Raw genomic sequence first — 16,500 nt, 5'->3', positions numbered from 1 at the left:
AGCACACTGGTTACATGCTTTGTCAATTTTATTCAAGGAAGCACACTGATACATGCCTGGTCAATTTTTCAAGGGAAAAAGCACACTGGTTACATGCTTTGTCAATTTTATTCACGGAAGCACACTGATACATGCTTTGTCAATTTTTCAAGGGAAAAAGCACACTGATACATGCTTGGTCAATTTTTCGAGGGAAAAAGCACACTGGTTACATGCTTTGTCAATATTATTCAAGGAAGCACACTGATACATGCCTGGTCAATTTTTCAAGGGAAAAAGCACACTGGTTACATGCTTTGTCAATTTTGTTCAAGGAAGCACACTGATACATGCCTGGTCAATTTTTCAAGGGAAAAAGCACACTGGTTACATGCTTTGTCAATTTAATTCAGGGAAGCACACTGATACATGCTTGGTCAATTTTTCAAGGGAAAGAGCACACTGGTTACATGCTTTGTCAATTTAATTCAGGGAAGCACACTGATACATGCCTGGTCAATTTTTCAAGGGAAAAAGCACACTGATACATGCTTGGTCAATTTTTCAAGGGAAAAAGCACACTGGTTACATGCTTTGTCAATTTTATTCAAGGAAGCACACTGATACATGCTTGGTCAATTTTTCAAGGGAAAGAGCACACTGGTTACATGCTTTGTCAATTTTATTCAAGGAAGCACACTGATACATGCATGGTCAATTTTTCAAGGGAAAAAGCACACTAGTTACATGCTTTGTCAATTTTATTCAAGGAAGCACACTGATACATGCTTTGTCAATTTTTCAAGGGAAAAAGCACACTGATACATGCTTGGTCAATTTTTCAAGGGAAAGAGCACACTGGTTACATGCTTTGTCAATTTTATTCAGGGAAGCACACTGATACATGCTTGGTCAATTTTTCAAGGGAAAGAGCACACTGGTTACATGCTTTGTCAATTTAATTCAGGGAAGCACACTGATACATGCCTGGTCAATTTTTCAAGGGAAAAAGCACACTGATACATGCTTGGTCAATTTTTCAAGGGAAAAAGCACACTGGTTACATGCTTTGTCAATTTTATTCAAGGAAGCACACTGATACATGCTTGGTCAATTTTTCAAGGGAAAGAGCACACTGGTTACATGCTTTGTCAATTTTATTCAAGGAAGCACACTGATACATGCATGGTCAATTTTTCAAGGGAAAAAGCACACTAGTTACATGCTTTGTCAATTTTATTCAAGGAAGCACACTGATACATGCTTTGTCAATTTTTCAAGGGAAAAAGCACACTGATACATGCTTGGTCAATTTTTCAAGGGAAAGAGCACACTGGTTACATGCTTTGTCAATTTTATTCAGGGAAGCACACTGATACATGCTTGGTCAATTTTTCAAGGGAAAGAGCACACTGGTTACATGCTTTGTCAATTTAATTCAGGGAAGCACACTGATACATGCCTGGTCAATTTTTCAAGGGAAAAAGCACACTGATACATGCTTGGTCAATTTTTCAAGGGAAAAAGCACACTGGTTACATGCTTTGTCAATTTTATTCACGGAAGCACACTGATACATGCTTTGTCAATTTTTCAAGGGAAAAAGCACACTGATACATGCTTGGTCAATTTTTCAAGGGAAAGAGCACACTGGTTACATGCTTTGTCAATATTATTCAAGGAAGCACACTGATACATGCCTGGTCAATTTTTCAAGGGAAAGAGCACACTGATACATGCTTGGTCAATTTTTCAAGGGAAAAAGCACACTGATACATGCTTTGTCAATTTTATTCAGGGAAGCACACTGATACATGCTTGGTCAATTTTTCAAGGGAAAGAGCACACTGGTTACATGCTTTGTCAATATTTTAAGGGTTTAAGCCCTTTTTCAACATATCAGTAAACAACCAAAGTTTAATACAAAGCACAAAAGTAATACTTTACAATATCTTTCTAATTTCCTGCGATTGGATATTCAATAATTTTGAAAATATTTCATTCATATTGAATATTACTTATAAGAGTCTCCTTCTAAGCCCCCCCTTAACCAAGAGAAAGCAATTTTAACGGATTTAATTTTAAAGGAAATTTAACGCATAAATTTCCTCTAGTAAACCCCAAGATTTTAAAATGAGTTTAACTTTTATACCCGTTCTTAAATGCGCAGATTTAGCGCATAAATCTGCTAAATAAAAAAGACCCAACCTCATCATAAAAGAAAACACAAGAGTGGTGATTTTGAATGAGAGTGTATTTACTGTTTATCCCTTACCACTTTACTTATAAACCCTTGTACTATTTATTTAACCTTTACTTTACGTACTTCCTTTCAGAAATATTGACAGAGAGTGTTTTAACTGTTTGTTCCTTAAAAAATGTGAATTTAGCGAATAAATTCACAAGAAATATTGAAAGAGAGTGTCTTTACTGTTTGCCCATTAAAAATGTGAATTTAGCGAATAAGTTCACAGAAAATATTGAAAGAGAGTGTATTTACTGTTTGTCCCTTAAAAAATGTGAATTTAGCGAATAAATTCACAAGAAATATTGAAAGAGAGTGTCTTTACTGTTTGCCCATAAAAAATGTGAATTTAGCGAATAAATTCACAAGAAATATTGAATTAGAGTGTCTTTGCTGTTTGCCCATTAAAAATGTGAATTTAGCGAATAAATTCACAAGAAATATTGAAAGAGAATGGATTTACTGTTTGTCCCCTAAAAAATGTGAATTTAGCGAATAAATTCACAAGAAATATTGAATGAGAGTGTCTTTACTGTTTGCCCATTAAAAAATGCGAATTTAGCGAATAAATTCACAGAAAAATGTGTAATAGTGTCTTTAATGTTTACCCTTTAAATATTAAATATTTTATTAAAGAGAGTGTATTTACTGTTTGTTCCCTAAAAAATGTGAATTTAGCGAATAAATTCACAAGAAATATTGAATGAGTGTGTCTTTACTGTTTGCCCATTAAAACTGTGAATTTAGCGAATAAATTCACAGAAAAATGTGAAATAGGGTCTTTAATGTTTACCTTTTAAATATTAAATATTTTATTAAAGAGAGTGTGTTTACTGTTTGCCCATTAAAAATGTGAATTTAGCGAATAAATTCACAAGAAATATTGAAAGAGAGTGTATTTACTGTTTGTCCCATTAAAAATGTGAATTTAGCGAATAAATTCACAAGAAATATTGAAAGAGAGTGTCTTTACTGTTTGCCCATTAAAAATGTGAATTTAGCGAATAAATTCACAAGAAATATTGAAAGAGAGTGTCTTTACTGTTTGCCCATTAAAAATGTGAATTTAGCGAATAAATTCACAAGAAATATTGAAAGAGAGTGTCTTTACTGTTTGCCCATTAAAAATGTGAATTTAGCGAATAAATTCACAAGAAATATTGAATGTGAGTGTCTTTGCTGTTTGCCCATTAAAAATGTGAATTTAGCTAATAAATTCACAAGAAATATTGAAAGAGAGTGTCTTTACTGTTTGCCCATTAAAAATGTGAATTTAGCGAATAAATTCACAAGAAATATTGAAAGAGAGTGTCTTTACTGTTTGCCCATTAAAAATGTGAATTTAGCGAATAAATTCACAAGAAATATTGAAAGAGAGTGTCTTTACTGTTTGCCCATTAAAAATGTGAATTTAGCGAATAAATTCACAAGAAATATTGAAAGAGAGTGTCTTTACTGTTTGCCCATTAAAAATGTGAATTTAGCGAATAAATTCACAAGAAATATTGAAAGAGAATGTATTTAATGTTTACCCTTTAAATATTAAATATTTTATTAAAGAGAGTGTATTTACTGTTTGTCCCATTAAAAATGTGAATTTAGCGAATAAATTCACAAGAAATATTGAAAGAGAGTGTCTTTACTGTTTGCCCATTAAAAATGTGAATTTAGCGAATAAATTCACAAGAAATATTGAAAGAGAATGTATTTAATGTTTACCCTTTAAATATTAAATATTTTATTAAAGAGAGTGTATTTACTGTTTGTCCCATTAAAAATGTGAATTTAGCGAATAAATTCACAAGAAATATTGAATGAGAGTGTCTTTACTGTTTGCCCATTAAAAATGTGAATTTAGCGAATAAATTCACAAGAAATATTGAAAGAGAGTGTCTTTACTGTTTGCCCATTAAAAATGTGAATTTAGCGAATAAATTCACAGAAAAATGTGAAATAGTGTCTTTAATGTTTACCCTTTAAATATTAAATATACCCTTTAAATAAATATTGAAAAAGAGTGTATTTACTGTTTGCCTCTTAAAAAATGTGAATTTAGCGAATAAATTCACAGAAAAATGTGAAATAGTGTCTTTAATGTTTACCCTTTAAATATTAAATACTTTATTAAAGAGAGTGTGTTTACTGTTTGTCCCCTAAAAAATGCGAATAAATTCACAAGAAATATTGAAAGAGAGTGTCTTTACTTGCCCATTAAAAAATGTGAATGTAGCGAATAAATTCACGTTTGTTTCAGAATTTTAAAAAAATATATGAATTGAATATCCAATCGTAAGAAAGAAAAATCACTAGCAAGTACCCAAAACTATAATATATATTGGCAATATATATAGACTTACGTGGCAATTGCAAACACAAGCGGATTTCACACACACATCACATCACAAAAAAGTGACACGTACACACATCAACACTACCACAAAAAACTGACCCGTAGGGTACTACTTCCTTTGAACCGAGCGCTTCGGCTGTTCCGACAAGACTGAACTAAGTAACAAGACAAGAGTACCAAGACACCCTTTCAATCCCCTCTCCTTCGCCCCCCACTCCCCCAGAACCCATCCGAACGCCACCGAGATTCGACGATCTCGGTGAACGCTTAAAGTGTGCTGCGCGCTTATAGTTACTTTCACTTTTTGTGCGCATCATAAATTACTTGCTTATTAGGTTTATTTCTTTAAAATGTTTAATTAATTTTTTTTGCATTATTAGAACTATTGTCACTACGAAATCGAGATTGTTTATTAGATATAATATTGGTATTATTGTGGTAGTGTCGGGAACTAATTGATCTGAAATGACCAGAGTCTGTAGGAGACACTATCTTCCTTATTTTTTTAAAAGTAAATTAGGCATATACATATTATAAAATATAAAAAAAAATTAAAAAATTGGAGCCTGTTACATGTGTATTCCTGTGCCACTTGTTATAGTAATTCGGTAGAAATTGACATTCTGAGTGTAATGATATCCACTATAAACCTCTGTAGGATGCCCAGTGCCTTAAAGTAACTAATTTTTAATTAAGTATTCAATTGGTCTGTCATGTCTTTTCTGGTCAAATCGAAAGTGATTTATACCATATCTAGTTACTTATTTTGTTGGGTAGTACGTCACTTTTATAGTAACAATCAATTTAGAAAATACTAATCTAAGTTCAATAAATATATTTATACCATATTGCTAAAAATTCATATATTTTTTTTTTAAATTACAGGATCAATCCCGAACCTATTTCTCTTCTACGAATTCAAATCCTCATTCAAAATTGTGCTCGACAACGTGTTCAACTTCTCTGCAAGAATGTCGGTGGAAGAGGAGAGAGACGAGTGAGTTTTTCAACATTAAATTCTAGTGACGGTTTGGTTGGTTACTTGTACCTATAGTTCCTTAAGTAAGTCATGAAGAAAAATTTTTTTTGCGAAAAAAAATGCATGGTGACCGAAAAATGAAAAAACCCTAATTTTGAACCGATATCTCGGCTTCTATGGGAGCTATCTTGAAAATTCCAACGGTTTTGTCTTAGTTTCGTCGTTCTGAATCCAACGAGACCATCCGCAAGGTCGTAGCTTTTACGATAGCCGAGATATTGCATTTTTGATGCCCATTTTTGGCCTCAAAAACGGACGTCGAAAACGACTTTTTCAGGATTTTCAAAGTGCTCTCATTCCCTTAGTTCTGCTCGGATCCTGTTATAACCCGGTGTTTTCGTAATCTAGGTGACCCAAATAAGACGCTGGTATACTTAGTATGATTTCGAAAAAAATCAATTTTTGGTGAAAAAATTCGATACGGGGGGGTATACCCGAAAAATGAAAAAACCCAAACTTTGAAGGCCGATATCTCGGCTTCTATGGGAGCTATCGGAAAAATTCCAACGGTTTTGTCTTAGTTTCGTCCTTCTGAAACCAACGAGACCATCCGCAAGGTCGTAGCTCTTTTAATAGCTGAGATATGGCATTTTTGATGCCCATTTTTGGCCTCAAAAACGGACGTCGAAAACGACTTTTTCAGGATTTTCAAAGTGCTCTCATTCCATTAGTTCTGCTCGGATTCTGTTATAACCCGGTGTTTTCGTAATCTAGATGATCAGAATAAGACGCTGGTATACTTAGTTTGATTTCGAAAAAAATCAATTTTTGGTGAAAACATTCGATACGGGGGGGTATACCCGAAAAATGAAAAAACCCAAACTTTGAAGGCCGATATCTCGGCTTCTATGGGAGCTATCGGGAAAATTCCAACGGTTTTGTCTTAGTTTCGTCATTTTGAATCCAACAAGACCATCCGCAAGGTCGTAGCTTTTATGATAGCCGAGATATGGCATTTTTGATGCCCATTTTTGGCCTCAAAAACGGACGTCGAAAACGACTTTTTCAGGATTTTCAAAGTGCTCTCATTCACTTAGTTCTGCTCGGATCCTGTTATAACCCGGTGTTTTCGTAATCTACGTGACCCAAATAAAACGCTGGTATACTTAGTTTGATTTCGAAAAAAATCAATTTTTGGTGAAAAAATTCGATACGGGGGGGTATACCCGAAAAATGAAAAATTCCAAACTTTGAAGGTCGATATCTCGGCTTCTATGGGAGCTATCGGGAAAATTTCAACGGTTTGTCTTAGTTTTGTCGTTCTAAATCCAACGAGATTATCCGCAAAGTCGTGGCTTTTATGATAGCTGAGATATGGCATTCTTGATGCCCATTTTTGGCCTCAAAAACGGACGTCGAAAACGACTTTTTCAGGATTTTCAAAGTGCTCTCATTCCCTTAGTTCTGCTCGGATCCTGTTATAACCCGGTGTTTTCGTAATCTAGGTGACATAAATAAGACGCTGGTATACTTAGTTTGATTTCGAAAAAAATCAATTTTTGGTGAAAAAATTCGATACGGGGGGGTATACCCGAAAAATGAAAAATTCCAAACTTTGAAGGTCGATATCTCGGCTTCTATGGGAGCTATCGGGAAAATTTCAACGGTTTGTCTTAGTTTTGTCGTTCTAAATCCAACGAGATTATCCGCAAAGTCGTGGCTTTTATGATAGCTGAGATATGGCATTCTTGATGCCCATTTTTGGCCTCAAAAACGGACGTCGAAAACGACTTTTTCAGGATTTTCAAAGTGCTCTCATTCACTTAGTTCTGCTCGGATCCTGTTATAACCCGGTGTTTTCGTAATCTACGTGACCCAAATAAAACGCTGGTATACTTAGTTTGATTTCGAAAAAAATCAATTTTTGGTGAAAAAATTCGATACGGGGGGGTATACCCGAAAAATGAAAAATTCCAAACTTTGAAGGTCGATATCTCGGCTTCTATGGGAGCTATCGGGAAAATTTCAACGGTTTGTCTTAGTTTTGTCGTTCTAAATCCAACGAGATTATCCGCAAAGTCGTGGCTTTTATGATAGCTGAGATATGGCATTCTTGATGCCCATTTTTGGCCTCAAAAACGGACGTCGAAAACGACTTTTTCAGGATTTTCAAAGTGCTCTCATTCACTTAGTTCTGCTCGGATCCTGTTATAACCCGGTGTTTTCGTAATCTACGTGACCCAAATAAAACGCTGGTATACTTAGTTTGATTTCGAAAAAAATCAATTTTTGGTGAAAAAATTCGATACGGGGGGGTATACCCGAAAAATGAAAAATTCCAAACTTTGAAGGTCGATATCTCGGCTTCTATGGGAGCTATCGGGAAAATTTCAACGGTTTGTCTTAGTTTTGTCGTTCTAAATCCAACGAGATTATCCGCAAAGTCGTGGCTTTTATGATAGCTGAGATATGGCATTCTTGATGCCCATTTTTGGCCTCAAAAACGGACGTCGAAAACGACTTTTTCAGGATTTTCAAAGTGCTCTCATTCCCTTAGTTCTGCTCGGATCCTGTTATAACCCGGTGTTTTCGTAATCTAGGTGACATAAATAAGACGCTGGTATACTTAGTTTGATTTCGAAAAAAATCAATTTTTGGTGAAAAAATTCGATACGGGGGGGTATACCCGAAAAATGAAAAATTCCAAACTTTGAAGGTCGATATCTCGGCTTCTATGGGAGCTATCGGGAAAATTTCAACGGTTTGTCTTAGTTTTGTCGTTCTAAATCCAACGAGATTATCCGCAAAGTCGTGGCTTTTATGATAGCTGAGATATGGCATTCTTGATGCCCATTTTTGGCCTCAAAAACGGACGTCGAAAACGACTTTTTCAGGATTTTCAAAGTGCTCTCATTCACTTAGTTCTGCTCGGATCCTGTTATAACCCGGTGTTTTCGTAATCTACGTGACCCAAATAAAACGCTGGTATACTTAGTTTGATTTCGAAAAAAATCAATTTTTGGTGAAAAAATTCGATACGGGGGGGTATACCCGAAAAATGAAAAATTCCAAACTTTGAAGGTCGATATCTCGGCTTCTATGGGAGCTATCGGGAAAATTTCAACGGTTTGTCTTAGTTTTGTCGTTCTAAATCCAACGAGATTATCCGCAAAGTCGTGGCTTTTATGATAGCTGAGATATGGCATTCTTGATGCCCATTTTTGGCCTCAAAAACGGACGTCGAAAACGACTTTTTCAGGATTTTCAAAGTGCTCTCATTCACTTAGTTCTGCTCGGATCCTGTTATAACCCGGTGTTTTCGTAATCTACGTGACCCAAATAAAACGCTGGTATACTTAGTTTGATTTCGAAAAAAATCAATTTTTGGTGAAAAAATTCGATACGGGGGGGTATACCCGAAAAATGAAAAATTCCAAACTTTGAAGGTCGATATCTCGGCTTCTATGGGAGCTATCGGGAAAATTTCAACGGTTTGTCTTAGTTTTGTCGTTCTAAATCCAACGAGATTATCCGCAAAGTCGTGGCTTTTATGATAGCTGAGATATGGCATTCTTGATGCCCATTTTTGGCCTCAAAAACGGACGTCGAAAACGACTTTTTCAGGATTTTCAAAGTGCTCTCATTCACTTAGTTCTGCTCGGATCCTGTTATAACCCGGTGTTTTCGTAATCTACGTGACCCAAATAAAACGCTGGTATACTTAGTTTGATTTCGAAAAAAATCAATTTTTGGTGAAAAAATTCGATACGGGGGGGTATACCCGAAAAATGAAAAATTCCAAACTTTGAAGGTCGATATCTCGGCTTCTATGGGAGCTATCGGGAAAATTTCAACGGTTTGTCTTAGTTTTGTCGTTCTAAATCCAACGAGATTATCCGCAAAGTCGTGGCTTTTATGATAGCTGAGATACGGCATTCTTGATGCCCATTTTTGGCCTCAAAAACGGACGTCGAAAACGACTTTTTCAGGATTTTCAAAGTGCTCTCATTCCCTTAGTTCTGCTCGGATCCTGTTATAACCCGGTGTTTTCGTAATCTAGGTGACATAAATAAGACGCTGGTATACTTAGTTTGATTTCGAAAAAAATCAATTTTTGGTGAAAAAATTCGATACGGAGGTGTATACCCGAAAAATGAAAAAACCCAAACTTTGAAGGCCGATATCTCGGCTTCTATGGGAGGTATCGGGAAAATTTCAACGGTTTTGTCTTAGTTTTGTCGTTCTAAATCCAACGAGATTATTCGGAAAGTCGTGGCTTTTATGATAGCCGAGATATGGCATTTTTGATGCCCATTTTTGGCCTCAAAAACGGACGTCGAAAACGACTTTTTCAGGATTTTCAAAGTGCTCTCATTCCCTTAGTTCTGCTCGGATCCTGTTATAACCCGGTGTTTTCGTAATCTAGGTGACCCAAATAAGACGCTGGTATACTTAGTTTGATTTCGAAAAAAATCAATTTTTGGTGAAAAAATTCGATACGGGGGGGTATACCCGAAAAATGAAAAAACCCAAACTTTGAAGGCCGATATCTCGGCTTCTATGGGAGCTATCGGGAAAATTCCAACGGTTTTGTCTTAGTTTCGTCATTTTGAATCCAACAAGACCATCCGCAAGATAGTAGCTTTTATGATAGCCGAGATATGGCATTTTTGATGCCCATTTTTGGCCTCAAAAACGGACGTCGAAAACGACTTTTTCAGGATTTTCAAAGTGCTCTCATTCACTTAGTTCTGCTCGGATCCTGTTATAACCCGGTGTTTTCGTAATCTACGTGACCCAAATAAGACGCTGGTATACTTAGTTTGATTTCGAAAAAAATCAATTTTTGGTGAAAAATTCGATACGGGGGGGTATACCCGAAAAATGAAAAAACCCAAACTTTGAAGGCCGATATCTCGGCTTCTATGGGAGCTATCGGGAAAATTCCAATGGTTTTGTCTTAGTTTCGTCATTTTGAATCCAACAAGACCATCCGCAAGATCGTAGCTTTTATGATAGCCGAGATATGGCATTTTTGATGCCCATTTTTGGCCTCAAAAACGGACGTCGAAAACGACTTTTTCAGGATTTTCAAAGTGCTCTCATTCACTTAGTTCTGCTCGGATCCTGTTATAACCCGGTGTTTTCGTAATCTAGGTGACCCAAATAAGACGCTGGTATACTTAGTTTGATTTCGAAAAAAATCAATTTTTGGTGAAAAAATTCGATACGGGGGTGTATACCCGAAAAATCAAAAAACCCAAACTTTGAAGGCCGATATCTCGGCTTCTATGGGAGCTATCGGGAAAATTCCAATGGTTTTGTCTTAGTTTCGTCATTTTGAATCCAACAAGACCATCCGCAAGATCGTAGCTTTTATGATAGCCGAGATATGGCATTTTTGATGCCCATTTTTGGCCTCAAAAACGGACGTCGAAAACGACTTTTTCAGGATTTTCAAAGTGCTCTCATTCACTTAGTTCTGCTCGGATCCTGTTATAACCCGGTGTTTTCGTAATCTAGGTGACCCAAATAAGACGCTGGTATACTTAGTTTGATTTCGAAAAAAATCAATTTTTGGTGAAAAAATTCGATACGGGGGTGTATACCCGAAAAATCAAAAAACCCAAACTTTGAAGGCCGATATCTCGGCTTCTATGGGAGCTATCGGGAAAATTCCAATGGTTTTGTCTTAGTTTCGTCATTTTGAATCCAACAAGACCATCCGCAAGATCGTAGCTTTTATGATAGCCGAGATATGGCATTTTTGATGCCCATTTTTGGCCTCAAAAACGGACGTCGAAAACGACTTTTTCAGGATTTTCAAAGTGCTCTCATTCACTTAGTTCTGCTCGGATCCTGTTATAACCCGGTGTTTTCGTAATCTAGGTGACCCAAATAAGACGCTGGTATACTTAGTTTGATTTCGAAAAAAATCAATTTTTGGTGAAAAATTCGATACGGGGGGGTATACCCGAAAAATGAAAAAACCCAAACTTTGAAGGCCGATATCTCGGCTTCTATGGGAGCTATCGGGAAAATTCCAATGGTTTTGTCTTAGTTTCGTCATTTTGAATCCAACAAGACCATCCGCAAGATCGTAGCTTTTATGATAGCCGAGATATGGCATTTTTGATGCCCATTTTTGGCCTCAAAAACGGACGTCGAAAACGACTTTTTCAGGATTTTCAAAGTGCTCTCATTCACTTAGTTCTGCTCGGATCCTGTTATAACCCGGTGTTTTCGTAATCTAGGTGACCCAAATAAGACGCTGGTATACTTAGTTTGATTTCGAAAAAAATCAATTTTTGGTGAAAAAATTCGATACGGGGGTGTATACCCGAAAAATCAAAAAACCCAAACTTTGAAGGCCGATATCTCGGCTTCTATGGGAGCTATCGGGAAAATTCCAATGGTTTTGTCTTAGTTTCGTCATTTTGAATCCAACAAGACCATCCGCAAGATCGTAGCTTTTATGATAGCCGAGATATGGCATTTTTGATGCCCATTTTTGGCCTCAAAAACGGACGTCGAAAACGACTTTTTCAGGATTTTCAAAGTGCTCTCATTCACTTAGTTCTGCTCGGATCCTGTTATAACCCGGTGTTTTCGTAATCTAGGTGACCCAAATAAGACGCTGGTATACTTAGTTTGATTTCGAAAAAAATCAATTTTTGGTGAAAAAATTCGATACGGGGGGGTATACCCGAAAAATGAAAAATTCCAAACTTTGAAGGTCGATATCTCGGCTTCTATGGGAGGTATCGGGAAAATTTCAACGGTTTTGTCTTAGTTTTGTCGTTCTAAATCCAACGAGATTATTCGCAAAGTCGTGGCTTTTATGATAGCCGAGATATGGCATTCTTGATGCCCATTTTTGGCCTCAAAAACGGACGTCGAAAACGACTTTTTCAGGATTTTCAAAGTGCTCTCATTCACTTAGTTCTGCTCGGATCCTGTTATAACCCGGTGTTTTCGTAATCTAGGTGACCCAAATAAGACGCTGGTATACTTAGTTTGATTTCGAAAAAAATCAATTTTTGGTGAAAAAATTCGATACGGGGGTGTATACCCGAAAAATCAAAAAACCCAAACTTTGAAGGCCGATATCTCGGCTTCTATGGGAGCTATCGGGAAAATTCCAATGGTTTTGTCTTAGTTTCGTCATTTTGAATCCAACAAGACCATCCGCAAGATCGTAGCTTTTATGATAGCCGAGATATGGCATTTTTGATGCCCATTTTTGGCCTCAAAAACGGACGTCGAAAACGACTTTTTCAGGATTTTCAAAGTGCTCTCATTCACTTAGTTCTGCTCGGATCCTGTTATAACCCGGTGTTTTCGTAATCTAGGTGACCCAAATAAGACGCTGGTATACTTAGTTTGATTTCGAAAAAAATCAATTTTTGGTGAAAAAATTCGATACGGAGGTGTATACCCGAAAAATGAAAAAACCCAAACTTTGAAGGCCGATATCTCGGCTTCTATGGGAGGTATCGGGAAAATTTCAACGGTTTTGTCTTAGTTTTGTCGTTCTAAATCCAACGAGATTATTCGCAAAGTCGTGGCTTTTATGATAGCCGAGATATGGCATTCTTGATGCCCATTTTTGGCCTCAAAAACGGACGTCGAAAACGACTTTTTCAGGATTTTCAAAGTGCTCTCATTCACTTAGTTCTGCTCGGATCCTGTTATAACCCGGTGTTTTCGTAATCTAGGTGACATAAATAAGACGCTGGTATACTTAGTTTGATTTCGAAAAAAATCAATTTTTGGTGAAAAAATTCGATACGGGGGGGTATACCCGAAAAATGAAAAATTCCAAACTTTGAAGGTCGATATCTCGGCTTCTATGGGAGCTATCGGGAAAATTCCAATGGTTTTGTCTTAGTTTCGTCATTTTGAATCCAACAAGACCATCCGCAAGATCGTAGCTTTTATGATAGCCGAGATATGGCATTTTTGATGCCCATTTTTGGCCTCAAAAACGGACGTCGAAAACGACTTTTTCAGGATTTTCAAAGTGCTCTCATTCACTTAGTTCTGCTCGGATCCTGTTATAACCCGGTGTTTTCGTAATCTACGTGACCCAAATAAAACGCTGGTATACTTAGTTTGATTTCGAAAAAAATCAATTTTTGGTGAAAAAATTCGATACGGGGGGGTATACCCGAAAAATGAAAAATTCCAAACTTTGAAGGTCGATATCTCGGCTTCTATGGGAGCTATCGGGAAAATTTCAACGGTTTGTCTTAGTTTTGTCGTTCTAAATCCAACGAGATTATCCGCAAAGTCGTGGCTTTTATGATAGCTGAGATATGGCATTCTTGATGCCCATTTTTGGCCTCAAAAACGGACGTCGAAAACGACTTTTTCAGGATTTTCAAAGTGCTCTCATTCCCTTAGTTCTGCTCGGATCCTGTTATAACCCGGTGTTTTCGTAATCTAGGTGACATAAATAAGACGCTGGTATACTTAGTTTGATTTCGAAAAAAATCAATTTTTGGTGAAAAAATTCGATACGGAGGTGTATACCCGAAAAATGAAAAAACCCAAACTTTGAAGGCCGATATCTCGGCTTCTATGGGAGGTATCGGGAAAATTTCAACGGTTTTGTCTTAGTTTTGTCGTTCTAAATCCAACGAGATTATTCGCAAAGTCGTGGCTTTTATGATAGCCGAGATATGGCATTTTTGATGCCCATTTTTGGCCTCAAAAACGGACGTCGAAAACGACTTTTTCAGGATTTTCAAAGTGCTCTCATTCCCTTAGTTCTGCTCGGATCCTGTTATAACCCGGTGTTTTCGTAATCTAGGTGACCCAAATAAGACGCTGGTATACTTAGTTTGATTTCGAAAAAAATCAATTTTTGGTGAAAAAATTCGATACGGGGGGGTATACCCGAAAAATGAAAAAACCCAAACTTTGAAGGCCGATATCTCGGCTTCTATGGGAGGTATCGGGAAAATTTCAACGGTTTTGTCTTAGTTTTGTCGTTCTAAATCCAACGAGATTATTCGCAAAGTCGTGGCTTTTATGATAGCCGAGATATGGCATTCTTGATGCCCATTTTTGGCCTCAAAAACGGACGTCGAAAACGACTTTTTCAGGATTTTCAAAGTGCTCTCATTCACTTAGTTCTGCTCGGATCCTGTTATAACCCGGTGTTTTCGTAATCTACGTGACCCAAATAAAACGCTGGTATACTTAGTTTGATTTCGAAAAAAATCAATTTTTGGTGAAAAAATTCGATACGGGGGGGTATACCCGAAAAATGAAAAATTCCAAACTTTGAAGGTCGATATCTCGGCTTCTATGGGAGCTATCGGGAAAATTTCAACGGTTTGTCTTAGTTTTGTCGTTCTAAATCCAACGAGATTATCCGCAAAGTCGTGGCTTTTATGATAGCTGAGATATGGCATTCTTGATGCCCATTTTTGGCCTCAAAAACGGACGTCGAAAACGACTTTTTCAGGATTTTCAAAGTGCTCTCATTCCCTTAGTTCTGCTCGGATCCTGTTATAACCCGGTGTTTTCGTAATCTAGGTGACATAAATAAGACGCTGGTATACTTAGTTTGATTTCGAAAAAAATCAATTTTTGGTGAAAAAATTCGATACGGAGGTGTATACCCGAAAAATGAAAAAACCCAAACTTTGAAGGCCGATATCTCGGCTTCTATGGGAGGTATCGGGAAAATTTCAACGGTTTTGTCTTAGTTTTGTCGTTCTAAATCCAACGAGATTATTCGCAAAGTCGTGGCTTTTATGATAGCCGAGATATGGCATTTTTGATGCCCATTTTTGGCCTCAAAAACGGACGTCGAAAACGACTTTTTCAGGATTTTCAAAGTGCTCTCATTCCCTTAGTTCTGCTCGGATCCTGTTATAACCCGGTGTTTTCGTAATCTAGGTGACCCAAATAAGACGCTGGTATACTTAGTTTGATTTCGAAAAAAATCAATTTTTGGTGAAAAAATTCGATACGGGGGGGTATACCCGAAAAATGAAAAAACCCAAACTTTGAAGGCCGATATCTCGGCTTCTATGGGAGCTATCGGGAAAATTCCAACGGTTTTGTCTTAGTTTCGTCATTTTGAATCCAACAAGACCATCCGCAAGATAGTAGCTTTTATGATAGCCGAGATATGGCATTTTTGATGCCCATTTTTGGCCTCAAAAACGGACGTCGAAAACGACTTTTTCAGGATTTTCAAAGTGCTCTCATTCACTTAGTTCTGCTCGGATCCTGTTATAACCCGGTGTTTTCGTAATCTACGTGACCCAAATAAGACGCTGGTAGACTTAGTTTGATTTCGAAAAAAATCAATTTTTGGTGAAAAATTCGATACGGGGGGGTATACCCGAAAAATGAAAAAACCCAAACTTTGAAGGCCGATATCTCGGCTTCTATGGGAGCTATCGGGAAAATTCCAATGGTTTTGTCTTAGTTTCGTCATTTTGAATCCAACAAGACCATCCGCAAGATCGTAGCTTTTATGATAGCCGAGATATGGCATTTTTGATGCCCATTTTTGGCCTCAAAAACGGACGTCGAAAACGACTTTTTCAGGATTTTCAAAGTGCTCTCATTCACTTAGTTCTGCTCGGATCCTGTTATAACCCGGTGTTTTCGTAATCTAGGTGACCCAAATAAGACGCTGGTATACTTAGTTTGATTTCGAAAAAAATCAATTTTTGGTGAAAAAATTCGATACGGGGGTGTATACCCGAAAAATCAAAAAACCCAAACTTTGAAGGCCGATATCTCGGCTTCTATGGGAGCTATCGGGAAAATTCCAATGGTTTTGTCTTAGTTTCGTCATTTTGAATCCAACAAGACCATCCGCAAGATCGTAGCTTTTATGATAGCCGAGATATGGCATTTTTGATGCCCATTTTTGGCCTCAAAAACGGACGTCGAAAACGACTTTTTCAGGATTTTCAA

At 37.0% G+C, this 16,500-nt stretch overlaps 1 protein-coding gene across 3 annotated transcripts in view; it reads left to right on the top strand.

Moving 5' to 3' along the window:
* The window catches only part of LOC126733870 (uridine phosphorylase 1), a 36,870-nt gene that overhangs the window by 9,298 nt on the left and 11,072 nt on the right, over nucleotides 1-16,500 (top strand). For all 3 annotated transcript variants that reach the window (XM_050437300.1, XM_050437299.1, XM_050437298.1), the window contains exon 2: nucleotides 5,460-5,571. In XM_050437300.1, coding sequence (XP_050293257.1) covers nucleotides 5,546-5,571 — 26 coding nt within the window. In that variant the 5' untranslated portion in view covers nucleotides 5,460-5,545. The remainder of the gene's footprint in view (nucleotides 1-5,459; nucleotides 5,572-16,500) is intronic.

The sequence above is a fragment of the Anthonomus grandis genome, chromosome 3 (assembly GCF_022605725.1).
Source record: "Anthonomus grandis grandis chromosome 3, icAntGran1.3, whole genome shotgun sequence".
Taxonomy (NCBI): Eukaryota; Metazoa; Arthropoda; class Insecta; order Coleoptera; family Curculionidae; genus Anthonomus; species Anthonomus grandis.
This window is presented reverse-complemented; position numbering and strand designations above follow the sequence as displayed.